Source organism: Vigna angularis, chromosome 2 (genome assembly GCF_016808095.1).
Source record: "Vigna angularis cultivar LongXiaoDou No.4 chromosome 2, ASM1680809v1, whole genome shotgun sequence".
Classification (NCBI taxonomy): domain Eukaryota; kingdom Viridiplantae; phylum Streptophyta; class Magnoliopsida; order Fabales; family Fabaceae; genus Vigna; species Vigna angularis.
Window position 1 is genome coordinate 21,190,002 of NC_068971.1, and position 14,372 is coordinate 21,204,373.

General features: G+C 34.6%; 1 protein-coding gene across 1 annotated transcript; it reads left to right on the top strand.

Annotated features, from left to right (window-relative positions):
- Positions 1-1,277: 1,277 nt before the first annotated feature.
- Positions 1,278-1,896, top strand: LOC108328653 (bZIP transcription factor 44-like). Its single transcript, XM_017562547.2, has one exon. It carries the CDS (start codon positions 1,278-1,280, stop codon positions 1,635-1,637), a length of 360 nt encoding a protein of 119 aa, XP_017418036.2. The 3' UTR covers positions 1,638-1,896.
- Positions 1,897-14,372: the final 12,476 nt, after the last annotated feature.

Here is a 14,372-nt window from a genome sequence, read left to right on the forward strand (position 1 = left end):
TCACTTCCTCAAAAATAAAATTACAACTTTTCCCAGTTAATGAAATAACTTGCATAGGACTTGAAAAGGTCACTCCGTGATTTGTGTAGCATTTTAGTAGATTGAGGATCTCATCTTCAGTTGCCGGGGGCCACCGGAGATGCGCCCCACCTCCTGGGAGTGGTGGTTGGAGGAGTCCCTCGGAGTGGAGTAGGTGACGTCGAGGATAGGGAAGGGCGTGAGGGAGGGACTCAATTGATTCAAATTAGCATTTTTAAGCATTCAATTGGAAATTCTAATAAGTGGGGGATCAAACTGGGAAAAACTCATATAAATAGGGACAACTAAAGGATTTAAACCTTTATTTTACCAATCATCTGTTTATATTATTTAATATTGAAATTGAAAAAGTAGATATCTAATTTTTTATTGGTTTAATGTCTCGGTAGGTCCCTATTTTCGGCGTGAATCTCAAATAGGTCCCTTTTCTTTTCGGCGTCTCAATTGGGTCCTTTTTTGTGTAAAATTGTAGCAATTAGGGGTCTGCCGTCAAATTGAACAAACGACCGTTTAATTGTTTGTTACGTGGCATGAACAGTGTTTTCAGTAATCACAGGTGGAATTAAAAAAGAGTTTCAATTAAAAAATATGAGGTTAAATCAGCTTTAGTGAGAGGGCATAGTGGGAAAACTGATTATGATTCCCATCTCACACTGACTTTCTATCAAACACCTTATCTTCAACCTCGCGCCACGTCAGCCCTATCATCTTCCACCCACTGAAACCCTAACCCTAGCCGCCACTGCCGTTCCGCTTCCGCCGCTCCCGCCAATGCCGCAAGTCGTCGCCACGGCCAGAACATCATCTCCTTCCTTTCTCGTCGGCGCATCAACGGACCACCACGGTGCCTCAACCAAGACCGCCGCCACCTTCCTTCTCCTTCGCGCAAGGGTTCGAAGCCACCACGATCGCCATCTGCGAGTTCGTCTTCGCATCACCAACATCTCGCTGCCGTCGCACAAAGTCACCGTCCTCTTCTCCACCACCATCAACCACGCCAGCCGCCGCGACACCACTCTTCTCACACGCAAATCATCGAACACGCACCAGCCACCGCAACCTTCATCGCGCCTCTCCTCCATTGACGAAAGCTTGGCACAACCATCTTCATCTTCTCTATTCTCGGAACCCAATCGCACCTTCATCTCGGATCATCACCTCGCGATCTTCACCAACCATGCCGCGACCACCACTAACCTCCCTCACCTCGCGAGCTTCCTCGCCGTTGCCCAACCTCCATGGCAGCCATCACACACCACCGCACCTTCCCGCTCTACAATCGAACCTGCATAAAAACCAGACCTGCAAAGAAGAACCCAACAATCACAAATCGCGCACTGTTAGGCGTAGGACCCATGGCTTCCTCAAGCAGAACATGTTCGGGTTCATCCTCTCTGCTTCAGAACTCGGGTTCTGAGGAGGACTTGCAACCGGTAATGGATCAGAGAAAGAGGAAGAGAATGACATCGAATCGCGAATCTGCACGACGATCTCGCATGAGGAAGCAGAAGCACTTGGACGATCTGGTTACCCAAGTGGCTCAGCTGAGAAAGGAGAATAAGCAGATACTCACCACCGTCAACATCACCACACAGTAGTTCTTGAGCGTTGAGGCTGAGAACTCGGTGCTCCGGGCTCAGGTGGGTGAGCTGAGCCATCGGTTAGAGTCTCTGAACGAGATCATCGAACTCTGGTTGTGTGTGAGAAGGAGAGGGGAAGATGAAGTGGGAATTCCCACTGTGCCCTTTCTCTAAAGCTGATTTAACCTCATAGTTTTTAATACAAAACTCTTTTTTAATTCCACCTATGATTACTGAAAACACTGACCATGCCACGTAATAAACAATTAAACGGCCGTTTGTCCAATTTGACGGTAGGCCTTTAATTGTTACAATTTTACAAAAATGGGGACCCAATTGAGACGCCGAAAAGAAAAGGGACCTATTTGAGATTCACGCCGAAAATAGGGACCTACCGAGACATTAAACTTTTTTTTTTGGTGAATTTCGAATAGGTATATATTGATGAATCGTTTGGATAGTTGTAAAAATACATTATAAATAAAAGTAGAAATACATTGAAAATTTTGTAATAAAAATATTGTGTCCTTTGTTGATATTCTAAAAACTATTGTTTGCTTTTCTGTATTTTTATTTGCAACTCAAAAACATTATAGAAATAAAAGCTTATAAATGAAGGAAGAGCTGCAATTGCAATTGAATTTTGTGAAATGAAGAAAATTCATCTCGAAGACTCGCCCAACCTAAGAAGCTTTTCCTCGGGAGATATTCTTAAATGGTCATCCTTAGAAAATGTAGTGTTGAACAACTGTCCCGAAATCAAGAAGTTTGGTTTGGGAATAACAAAATAATCACAGTTTAAATCTATACTAATAACAGAAAATGAAGTGCAAATTGACCCTCATACCAAGCTTCCATATCTTTTTCAATTATCGGTTAGTTCCCTCTCAATCATTATTTATCACGATAGATAAAAGAAAATTACTATTTTGCCTTTTCAATCATATATCATTCTCATGTTTATTTCTTTCAACATATTTCATTAAGCAAATTTCTTCTGTCAAAACTAAAAAATTCACATTCTCATTTTTTACTTCAAATAATTATAAATTGCTAAATTTTTTTAAATATTTTCCCTTAAAACTCTTCAATGAAATGCTTACAACTGATGGAGAGTCTTTCTTTGAATTGAATGAGATTGGGTTTGACAATTATGACAACATGGTTTGTGTCATTTCTTCTGAGACATTACAAGAGTTGACCAACTTGAAGAAACTTTTTGTGAGTCATTGTAAGGAATTAAAAGTCATATTCAACATTCATAAAGAAATACCTTCTTCCATACAACTTTTGCAACAACTATGTGAACTAGCTTTGAATGATCTTCCAAAGTTAATTTGCATTGTCAACAAAGAAATTTCCAAGTTTTATCTAAATATGAAAATTCTACGAGTTAAGCAATCTAAGTCTCTTAATCTGCTACAAGTGCCACTAAAACTAACAAATCTGGAAATTTCTGATTGTGAGGCATTGGAGAATATTATTTTCATTAAAGATGAAGATGAGGAAAGGAGAGAGAAACTCACATTTAGTGAATTGAAGGATATTTCTCTTGTAAATTTATCAAAGCTCTTTGTTGTCTTTCCTTCTACATCTGAATTTCCATCCCTACAAACATTAAAAATAACAAATTGTTCTGCTTTGAGGTCTTTTGTTGAAGATTCCAGAGCTCTTACAGAATCATCTATGATAAATTATTTCTTCCCAACTATTTATCAAGTGTGTTTTGCTTGAAAATCACATGTTTACCTCTTTTCATCATTTGGTAGATAACTAGTATTTATTTTAATTATTTATTGTATTGATAATGGAGTGAAAGTATTCAATTTACTAGTATAAGTGTATGCTATGGTATTATGCAAAAACTATCAGATTTTCTTTGTTTAGTTAAACAATATAGTTTCTTCCCCTTTGTTTGAAATTAATCTTAATCCATAACCTTAAATTACCACATGTTTTTTGCAGCTCTCAGTAGAAAAATTAAAGGAACTTCATATTATAAATATGGATGTAGAAAAGCTTTGGCACTCCAAATATCCATCTAAGTCATTTTGTGAACTTCAAGATCTAAGTTTGACCAACAATAACAAATTGTTGACTGCTATCTCCTCTAGCATGATTAGGAGATTTAAGAATTTGAGAAAATTAACATTAGCCAAATGTGAATTATTGACAGTGGCATTTGATATTGAAGATAGCAATCTTGACCATAAAATTCATGAACTACTTCCTCAACTCAACTAAGGGTGCTAGCATTGATTGACTTAATCAAATTGAAGTATGTTTGGAATAAGAAACCTCAAGTTTTATATTTTCTAAATTTGGTGTCACTTTACATTGTCAATTGTGACAATCTTGGAAGTTTATTCTCACTTTCTTCGATAAAAAATCTTAGAAAACTCAACATACTCAAATTGTGCAAATGTGATAAAATAGAAGAGGTCATATCTAGTGATATATATGAAGATAAAAATGTTTATATCATTTTTCCTGAACTAGAATATCTTGTATTGGAGGATCTTCCGATGTTGGTAAGTTTCTACAGACAAAGTGAAATTTTATATTGGCCTAAGTTGAAGACAATGAGGGTAAGGAATGTTCCAAGAATGGAAACATTTTCAAGAGGCATCCACCTCACACCATTTTTAAGATCAATTTATGTAACATATGTTAAAAAACTCTGGTTTGGAAGCTTGAATAACACCATATCATATATGAACAATCCAGGTACCACTCGTTAATATTATGCATAGATATTTAAATATTATAATATATATTTCGTTTAAGTTATGATGTAATTTTTTTAGAAATATTTTATAGAGTTTAATCAAAACAAAGAATTGTAATATGCTCAAGCTAAATTTATATGCTTATGAAAATATATGTATGGTGACTAAGTTTTTCTTATTCAAGTTTTTTCTTTTTGAATTTGCAGGAAATTGATGTTGTAGGGAAAAAAAATTGAAGTGTCATTGTCAAGGAATTGATTAAGTGTATCTCATCCTTTTCATCCTTTGTAATATAGTAGATTAGTGATTATGGTAGAAGTGATGTCAACTTTAAGAAAGGGTAGAATTTGGTAAACCCAATCCTAAGCTTCTAAAATCTAATTTCTCAAACAACTTATTGCTTTATGTTACTTATGATGTATTTTATCAATTTTAATATCCTTCCACCAAAATATTGCTTCCTGCTTCAATACTATAAGGCCAATACAATCCATGGATGCCATGTCTTGCTACTGCATTATCTTGACATATTAATCCTGTAGAAAAGTGTGGAGGACGAGCCACATGGTTGTTGAACCTAACCTATTAACACGTAACATAATGTGAGTGAAATACCAAATTTTAATTTTAATGTCTTCATTACTCTTTTTTATATGTTAGTGAAATTATAGGTCATACCAAATTTTAAGTTTAATGTCTTCATTACTCTTTTTTTTGGGATGTATTTTGTAAAAATTGGACTAAAATATATTTTTTTAAGATGACATAGTGGATAAGAGATATCAAGCTTCATTCATTAAAGAAAGACAATAAGACATATTGGTTCTTGCAATTGGACATCCAGAGCATTCAGGATATGTATGTGGTGTTGGACAAGGGGTAGGCATCAGACAATTCTTTACTGGTTCTCCTCGAAGGGTTACTTTAGCACAACTTAATAAATCCAATAATAAAGTGTTGAGAAATGAGTTTAAGAAAGAGTTGTTCCTGGAATTAAGGAACAAATTATTGTTAGAAATCAAAGCATAGCTAGCATCCTTAGGATTGTGTTGATAGGGGAGCTTTAACCTCTTTATATCTTTGGTTTTTTATGATGAACAATAGAATGATTTAATAGTTTCTTGCATAATAAATGATATAATAAATGTTTTTATCTTGATCATGTTTGTACTAGATATGTGAATCCATTATTGTTGAATGAATCATGCTTAAAACAAATTGGTAATCTCATTTCTGGTATAAGTAATCGATTAAACCAGGTATATAATTTGTTATATTTAAGCATATCACTTAGAATGCTAACAGGGGGTAAACTGTTCTATTATAATCGATTATACAGGGTACAGGCCACAATATATTACATAAGTGAGATAATCTGTTAAGGATGACAAATGGATAGACAATATGGTTAAGTGTTGGAATAATCGATTACATAAGCTTGATAATCGATTAAAACAAAAAAAATACTCTAATCCATTACATAAATAGTTTAATCTGTTAAGACTATCAAAAGAAGCAAGAATAGGCTTAAGTGTTTAGATAATCGATTACACACTTCAGATAATTTTTTAAAACAAAAACAAAAACATAACAGATTACATAAATATCATAATTGATTAAAGGCTTAATACCCCTAATGGTCCCTATTTTCGTCAAGTGTGTTCGATTTGGTCCCAGTTTTTTTTTCTATTCAATGTTGTCCTAAAGAATGTAATTTTTGTTCAATTTAATCCTTTTTGCAGATGACGTTTAAATCGTTAACGGCCAACTGTCCAGCTGTGTATATCATTGCTGACCTGCCTTGACTGAAACATGACGCAGCCAATGAGAGACTGCCATGTGGCAGTCTCTTCCACACCCAAAAAATTAGGGTTTCTAAATGTAAGGGGGAAAGGCTTCCTTACTTCTACGTCGCCGCGAGAGGAAAATTGAATGGGTTTCGAAATGTAGGAGTGTTGCGATGCGAATCTAGCTCATGGTTGGTTATCTGCGATTTGGTTTCTCTGGTTTCTTTCTACTTGCAGGTTTGAAGAGCATATTCGTGATGGCTGGAGAATATGAAGATTGATGGAGAATGGTGCTTTTGTGGCAGCGATTGTGCTCCAATTGGCTTTTTCGTTCTCTGTTTTTCCCTTTGCAGGTCGAAGACTTGACGAAGAAGATGAGCTCGCGCATGGCTTGTTGTCTTGTTGCGGTGGTCATGGTTGTCGCGAGAAGATGTTGATGGCGATTCACGATGGAGGAAGGGAAAGATGGTCATGGTGGTGTTTTTGGGTGGTTGTTGGATAGAGAAGATGAACAACGATGGTGGCGGCGCGACCATTTGGTTAGGGTTTCGAAATGTTTGATGATGGAGGTGCGAAGATGGTGGCTAGCCGAGAGCGTGGCGGTGGCGGTTAGGGTTAGGGGGAAATTAGGGTTTTTGGAGGTAGGAGATGATGATGATGTGTCAAGGGTGATGTGTCACTTATTGCACAGCTGGACAATTGGCCGTTAACGATTTAAACGCTGTCTGCAAAAAAGGACTAAATTGAACAAAAATTACATTCTTTAGGACAACATTGAACAGAAAAATAAATTGGGACCAAATCGAACACACTTGACAAAAATAGGGACTATCAGAGGTATTAAGCCTTGATTAAACTATGACAAGATTTGAAAATCCTATATATATGTGACTTGAAACCCGTTTCAATAACGTTACAATTTTCAAATACTAACATTCTCATTGAGCTTTGATTACAGGTGGTCTCAAGGAACGTTCTTGGAGAATCTACACTTCATTGGTTGATTACTGATAAGCTATCGTTGAAGCTATCAAATTAATACTACTTTTCAAGGCAACTTCAACATTGCCAAGTAATATCTAAGAAAGTAGATAGGGCTAAAGTAACCCTGAGTCGTCTCCCAACGAACACGGAATTGCTTTTGAATATCTGACTCTTATGAATGCTATGCAATGCTTATGAATAAAAACGATGTTTGGAGAAGGTTTAAAGAACAAATAAGAAACGATTATAATGAAATAGGCTATTTCCACTGCTTTTCCAAGATAGATTCATCATCGGTTATTCACAGATAATTGTTTAATTGATTATTATTTAAGTTTCAAATTAATTAAAGTACATTCTTAATTAATTTGAGGGCGATCATGCACTTAACCAAAGTAAATTCTCAATCAAATGCAAAACCTTTCTAGATTATTCACAATAAATTCAACCAAAGTACATTCTCAATCAAATTCTATTGTGTTTAATCATGTCTATTCTTAAATCTCTTAACCAAGTTAAAAGCTAATCAATCAAAGTAAATTCTCAATTGATTATAGTTGAAATTATTACTACCAATCAAATTACATTCTCAATTGATAGTAAAAACCATTTAATTATATAAAATTTCCTAAATTAAATCAAAGTAGATTCTTAATTAAACCTAGAAACCCTAAAACTCATATAATCAATATGCATGTAGATTCAAACACATTATGATGCAAAAATCTTTGCTTTTAATTTGATAGAGAGATGAAAGACATAGAGAGAGAACAACTTAAATCAATAATCAAAATAAACAATTGCATTAACTCAATCTAACCTCAAAATCCATAATGGAATTACAACAGAATAACCCTAGATGCTTAGCTCTCCATGAATGGAGTTGAATACAAGATAAAATAAGAGAGAGAAGTAGTGAATGAATGAAGTGAAGTCCCCTGGGTCTCTTTAAATAGGCTTGATTGGGCTTGGACTCTGAATATTCAGTTGATAGAATCTTTTATCTTATATCTTCCAAATAACTAAAAGATTTAAATAATTATAACATTATTTGAAAGATATTTTCTGTTGATATTCCCAAATTAAATTAATTCAACAACTTTCAACAACTGAATTTTATTTTTTATCTTTTATGACTTTCCAAAATTGCACAAATGCCCTGAAATTTTCTCTATCTGCACTTTAGCCCCTTCTAAATTTCTAAAATTGCAAGAAAGCCCCTCAGTTGACCACCCTTGACTAGATTCAAACAACATTGACTAGTTTTGACCAGAGAAAGGACGCGCCAATGAGTGCTCGCCACGTGTCCGCTCTCTTTCCACCCAAAATTAGGGTTCTGCAGATTGAGGGAAATGAGCTTTCTCTGTTTCGGCGCAATGATGGTTCCTGATTGGTTTTCTGTTTGCAGGTTTGGGGTTGGAGACGACGGTCTGTGCTCCGGCAAGATTGGCACGTGAGGAAGATGTTGGTGGCCGTGGAAGATTCTCGCGACGAGGGTGGTTTGTATCTGTGGCGTGGTGGCGATTTGCGATTTTCTGGTTGGGTCTCTGCAGGTGCGAAGGAGAGCTCTGATGGAGGTTGGGCAACTGCGAGAATGCAAGAAAATTGGGTTTTTTTTGCTGTGTGGTTGCAGGTTGGTTTGACGGGTTGCCATGGTTGCCGGATGAAGAAACTCGTGTAAGGATGGTGATGAGCGTTATGTGCGACGGCGGCCTTGCTAGCGCGGGATGGATAGCTGCGTGTGAGTGGTGGACGTTCTTGCGGTTGCGGCGCTCGTCGGTGAGGATGGTTGCGGTGGCAAGGTAGAGATGGTGGCGGCGCGGATGGAGAGGCAGCTCGCGGTTTCACGGTGAGGATGGTTGCGCTTTGGTGCTGGGGGCACGAATCTGATCTAGGGATGACTCTACGACGGCAGTGGCGTGGTTGACGGTAACGACGACACATGGTGGCGGCTAGGGTTCTTCTGGATTAGGGTTTCTCTATTAGAGAAGATGATGCTCATGTGTTAGGGCTGAGGTGGTGTGAAAGGATTAGTGATGTGGCATCATCTGGGTGGTTCAATTTTTTAATGGTGGATTGCCACGTGGCATGATCTGGTCTGACTAGTTAGTGGTAGGAGGGGTATGGGTAGGAAAATTTAGGGGTATAGGAGAAAAAGCTTAGTGTTTGGGCTTGGTTGTTTGGCCTGTTTCAGAAATAGGAGTGTATGTAGGAATTTTAGGAGGCGCCATGGTAAAGTCCACCTGTTTGGCCCATTTGTATGTTATGTTGCAAATAAAATCTAATTTTGGGCCTTGAATTGCCATTTGGACCAATAAAACTTATAATTTCAGCTGCACAAAGAAATATTAGAAGATCCAAGAATAATTTATGCGCTAAAACTTACTTTTTATGCCTCTTTAATTCCCAAACCCAATAATTCCAATCATCATAAATTCATTCTAAATCAATCATTTATGCACAAATATCTCATCAAAAATTTGAATTTTAAAGCATAAATGTGGACAAATATGCACTCATCAATCACCCATCAAGGTTCATTCAAGACTTTATGCTAAAGTGCTTTTGATTCAATCTGTACTTGAGGAGTGTATGTTAGAGATAAGGTTCTTCATAAACAATATGTTTATTGTATACCTATTCGGGTTTGTTAGGGGTTAAGGGATGTGATTGCTCTTGGTTTGTAAGAGATTGAGGTTGTTCATCTCTTGTGTTGCTATATTGATTTTGAGTGGTGAGAGTAGTGCATTGAGAGGGTTGTCTCTGTATTCTTGTATACTTAATCCATTATAGTGAATTCCCTTCAACTAAGGTTATTGAAGGAGGACTGAATGTAGGCTTGTGATAGCCAAACCAAAATAGATTGTTTATGTTGATCTTTCTCTACTCTTTCTCTACTTGTTGATTCATTACTATTTGTTTACTGATTTCAAGAAAATCAAGAGCTCATAAAGATTTAAAAAAGATCATTAAAAAAGGGTTAATCCAATTCACCCCTCTTGGCTTGAGATATAAGTCCTTTATTTTCTTACAGATTGTTTATTCAAGGTTCACCAAAGGGGGCTTCCCTGATTGTTGCTAGGACAAAGGGAAGTTGTCCTTGTAGATTGTGAATTGTATGTTGATGATCCCCCGACATTTGGTGGCCTTAGGTAAATCTTATTCCGATCGTATAATTTTTCTTTATATTTGGTTTATTGTCATCTACTTTTTGTCTTAGGTAAAATATATAATTTGGGAAGAACCATCCACCATGAAACTATTAAAGATGATATGTTGCAAGTGGTGATTGTAGATGTTAAAGATTTTTCTGCTCGTATTCATATGCTCAGTGAAGAGGTTAAAATAGTGGGATAAGCCCGAGGGAATTTTATCGTTTGGCCAGCCAGATTGGCAAAGCCAATTTTAGTAAGTGTTATTATTCATACTTGCTTTAGTTATGTATGAATTTGTTGTATTTTGATAGATATATTATTGTACTAATTTTATTTAAGATTAACATTGTTACACCTCCACAACCACAATTGTCTCCTCTCCAACAACTCGGTGCAATGGTAGTGATAATGGGGAATAAAACTATCCAAATTAGATATGTTTCCTAAACTCATAGGCAAGACTAGTACCACCACTTTTTTTGTATGTCATGTTAAAGATTTTTTTGCTCATATTCATTGCTTAGTGAGGAGGTTGAAATAGTGGCACAAGCCCGAGGGAATTTTATTGCTTGGCCAGTCAGACTGGCAAAGCCAATTTTAGTAAGTATTGTTATTTATACATGCTTTAATTATGTATGAATTTGTTGCATTTTGATAGATATATTGTTGTACTAATTTTACTTAAATTTAGGAGGGTTCTAAGAAGACAAACAATATTACACTTCCACAACCACAATTGTCTCCTCTCCAACAACTCGGTGCAGTGGTAGTGACAAGGGATTATAAAACTATCAAGTTAGATATGTTTCCTAAACTCACAGGCAAGACTGGTACCACCACTTTTATTGTATGTCATAAGGATATTTGCGAAATTGTGATTAGTAATGATCTCTTGTTTGCAACAGTTCTACAAGTTTGAAATTTGTAAGTAAGCCTTATCTAACCATAAAAATAGTAAAATATTGCATTCAATAATTTATTCTAACATTATTTCTTGATATTGAAGGTATTTGCATCACCTCTGCATCAAAAAGAAGAATGTTAGTATTTATGAATTTCTTGACCCTATTATCATCCAAAGCGTAGGAAATAAATCAGAGGAAATGCAAAAAAAATGATAGAAATATTTGAAAAAGTTGGCAAAGAGGTGTATTTAACACCTTACTTGCATAAGTAAGTACACAATTTTTGAGTTATAGATTAATTAATATTATTCCAACTTATAAGGGTCACTAGCAGTTGCTAGTCATTATTCCTGATGGTCCTATTGTGTTCCTTGCATAAAAAAGCTAAAACATTGTTAATCAAAAATATATTAAATGCGTAAGTTTTCTTTTCTATTTTGTTTCCTTCCAATATGATTAATATAATTTAATGAATGTCAACTTTTTGTAGGTCTTTGGAAGCTCATTCAAGGTTGCAAGGTGTTCAATCTGTATCTAGGAAGAAGATGCAAATAGTTGCACCTAACATAATTTATATTTCTGACTAAAATTTAAGTTTGTAATAATTTGTATTTAATTTGCAGTGTTGACGTCAATTTGGAGACCTATGAGTGTGGGTATTACGTTATGAAATACATGCACACGATTATATGTACACATATTACTAACTCATGAAATAAGGTAATAAAAAACTGACTAAATACTTATCTAATTATTAATTACAATATTGTTTAATTTCATCATGTTTTTTTTAGATAGTTAATGATTCATCCCCATTGGAAGGTAAAGAGATGGAAGAAATTAGAAGTAAGTAGGCTTATTTTATTTTGAGTATTATTAGTGATAACTTGTAGAAATATCTTGACTATTATAATATTTTACAATTGGAGAATATTTGTAACCATTGTAAAGGTTGTATGTAGGTTTATGTATATACAATGTAATGTTTTAAATATTGTTCAACAATTTAATGTATGAATTGATTTGCTTGGATTGTTTGGTTTGGTGAATTTTTTGGCATATGTATGTAAATTGAATGGTATGGAAAATGGTAAAACGAGAAGAATTTGTAAAAAAAAAATCTAACTTAATGTGACATAGTTTACATTGCTTATCATACAAAGTATAAATGACAACTCACTATGACAGGTCCCTAAATACCTATCATAATAAGTTACACTTACTAAGAAAAGTGATAAAAAATGTGCTATGATAGACTGATTTACGTTAATAGGTGATCAAAAATGTCATATAAACTGAACTTATTGTGACAAGTAATAAAAAATACATCAAAATAAGTTGGACTTACTGTGACAGGTAATAAAAAATAGATTATAGTAAATTGAACTTATTATGACATGTGATCGACAGTACATTACAATAAGTTGAACTTACTATGATAGATTTTTGAAAATTTGTCATAATAAATCCAACTTACTATGACGATCACTGTGCTATCATAATAAGTCTGTCTTATTATGAAAAGTTTTTTCGCTATGTCATAAAAAACATTGATTTTCTATGACTCCTAAAACTATAACGTTAAATTATTTGTTATAGAAAATTCATTTTACTTATCACAAAAAGTTTTGTCTGCATTAATGAATATTTTTAAAATATGTTATGAAAGAAATATATGTACTTTTATTAACTAAAATATGATTCTGTTAAGAAGTGGACTTTTAATCCTAAGTCAACTCTACAAAACCGATTATAAATTAGTTTTATCTCTAGTCGATGTGGGACGAGGTATATACATCATCTCGAGCGTGAGACTAGACATTAATAGGTGATCCGTTAACAGCCCGATAGCGGGTGGAACAACATACCAAACAAACAACAAATATCATTAAGATAGACGGTAACCATAACTCTAATACCATGTTAAGAAGTGAACTTTAAACCTAACTTAATCTCACAAAATCGGCTTATAAAGTGAGGTTTACATCCCTTTTATATATATATATATATATATATATATATATATATATATATATATTATAAATTAATCTTATTTCTAGTGAAAGAGACTTTCAACATATTTCAAAACGAATTATATATAAATAAATAATCTCGACAAGATCCACCTTTTACCTCCACAACTTTTAATTTTTTTTAAAATAAGTGTTACATAAAACGTGTAACCTATAACTACGCTTAAAATGTTATAATCTAAGGGGTCTTTAATCTCGACTTAGTGAGAGTACCACTTGTTCTCCATTCTTCTCAATGTGTTGATACGAGTAACGGATATGCAAGTATCACTATAACATCATCAAATGTTACAAGGTTTGAGATATTATAAAAAATTTCATTCGTGATAAATTCCTTACTTGATTTCTTCAATAGGGTCATGCTAGCAGAGACCAAAATCAGGGCCATGCCGACAGAGATCATGAATAAGCAGGAGAAAAAGATTCTCAAGACAAGGTAGAAGAAGCCGCTAATAACCACTATGTTCAGATGACTTTCCTAAACACTTTTTGCAACGGAATATAGCTGAACCAAAAGATGGCCAGAAGACCCTTATGTCACCTTCGGACCTATTGCTAAAGCTAACAGTTTCTAGGAAGGTTAGTGAGTTGCTACACACTCATTACATAGCTTGAGAAGAACATCTCCTCACGATTTTAAGTTGTTGATGCTGCTTAAAATTTCCTTAAATTTTATTGAAGGATCAAAATTACACAATTTATTGTAACAAACTAAAAATGTAACTAAAACTTGTATCATAACCAAAAATAATATAATTCTCCCTTATATACCTTATCTCAGATATTTGGATGTGTAAAAATAAAAGAGAAATTATAGAAAAACAGAGTTCTAACCTTCATTGTAGCAGTGTCGGTGTCTGTAGTCCATGGTAAAGGAAAGGAAAAAGCATTATCTGTCTGTTGGGCATCAATGGCTTTTTAGTTATCTTTTCACACCAACAACTTTTTGCTTTTTTTTCTTTTTTTTTTCTCCAAGTGTAGTAATAAAAATGGTTTTAATTACATTAATTAAAAACATTTTTAGTATGCATTATTATTAGTTCAATTATGTTATTATAAATTTAAACATATTATTGTGATGTAATTTTTACTTTTAATTTTTCATTTATAGATATTATAACACTGTTTACACCAATGGTTGTACTCACAAGATACTGCTT

What these genes read in the sequence shown, in the direction of transcription:
- LOC108328653 (XM_017562547.2), top strand. Translation starts at nt 1,278, where the DNA reads ATGGCAGCCATCACACACCACCGCACCTTCCCGCTCTACAATCGAACC.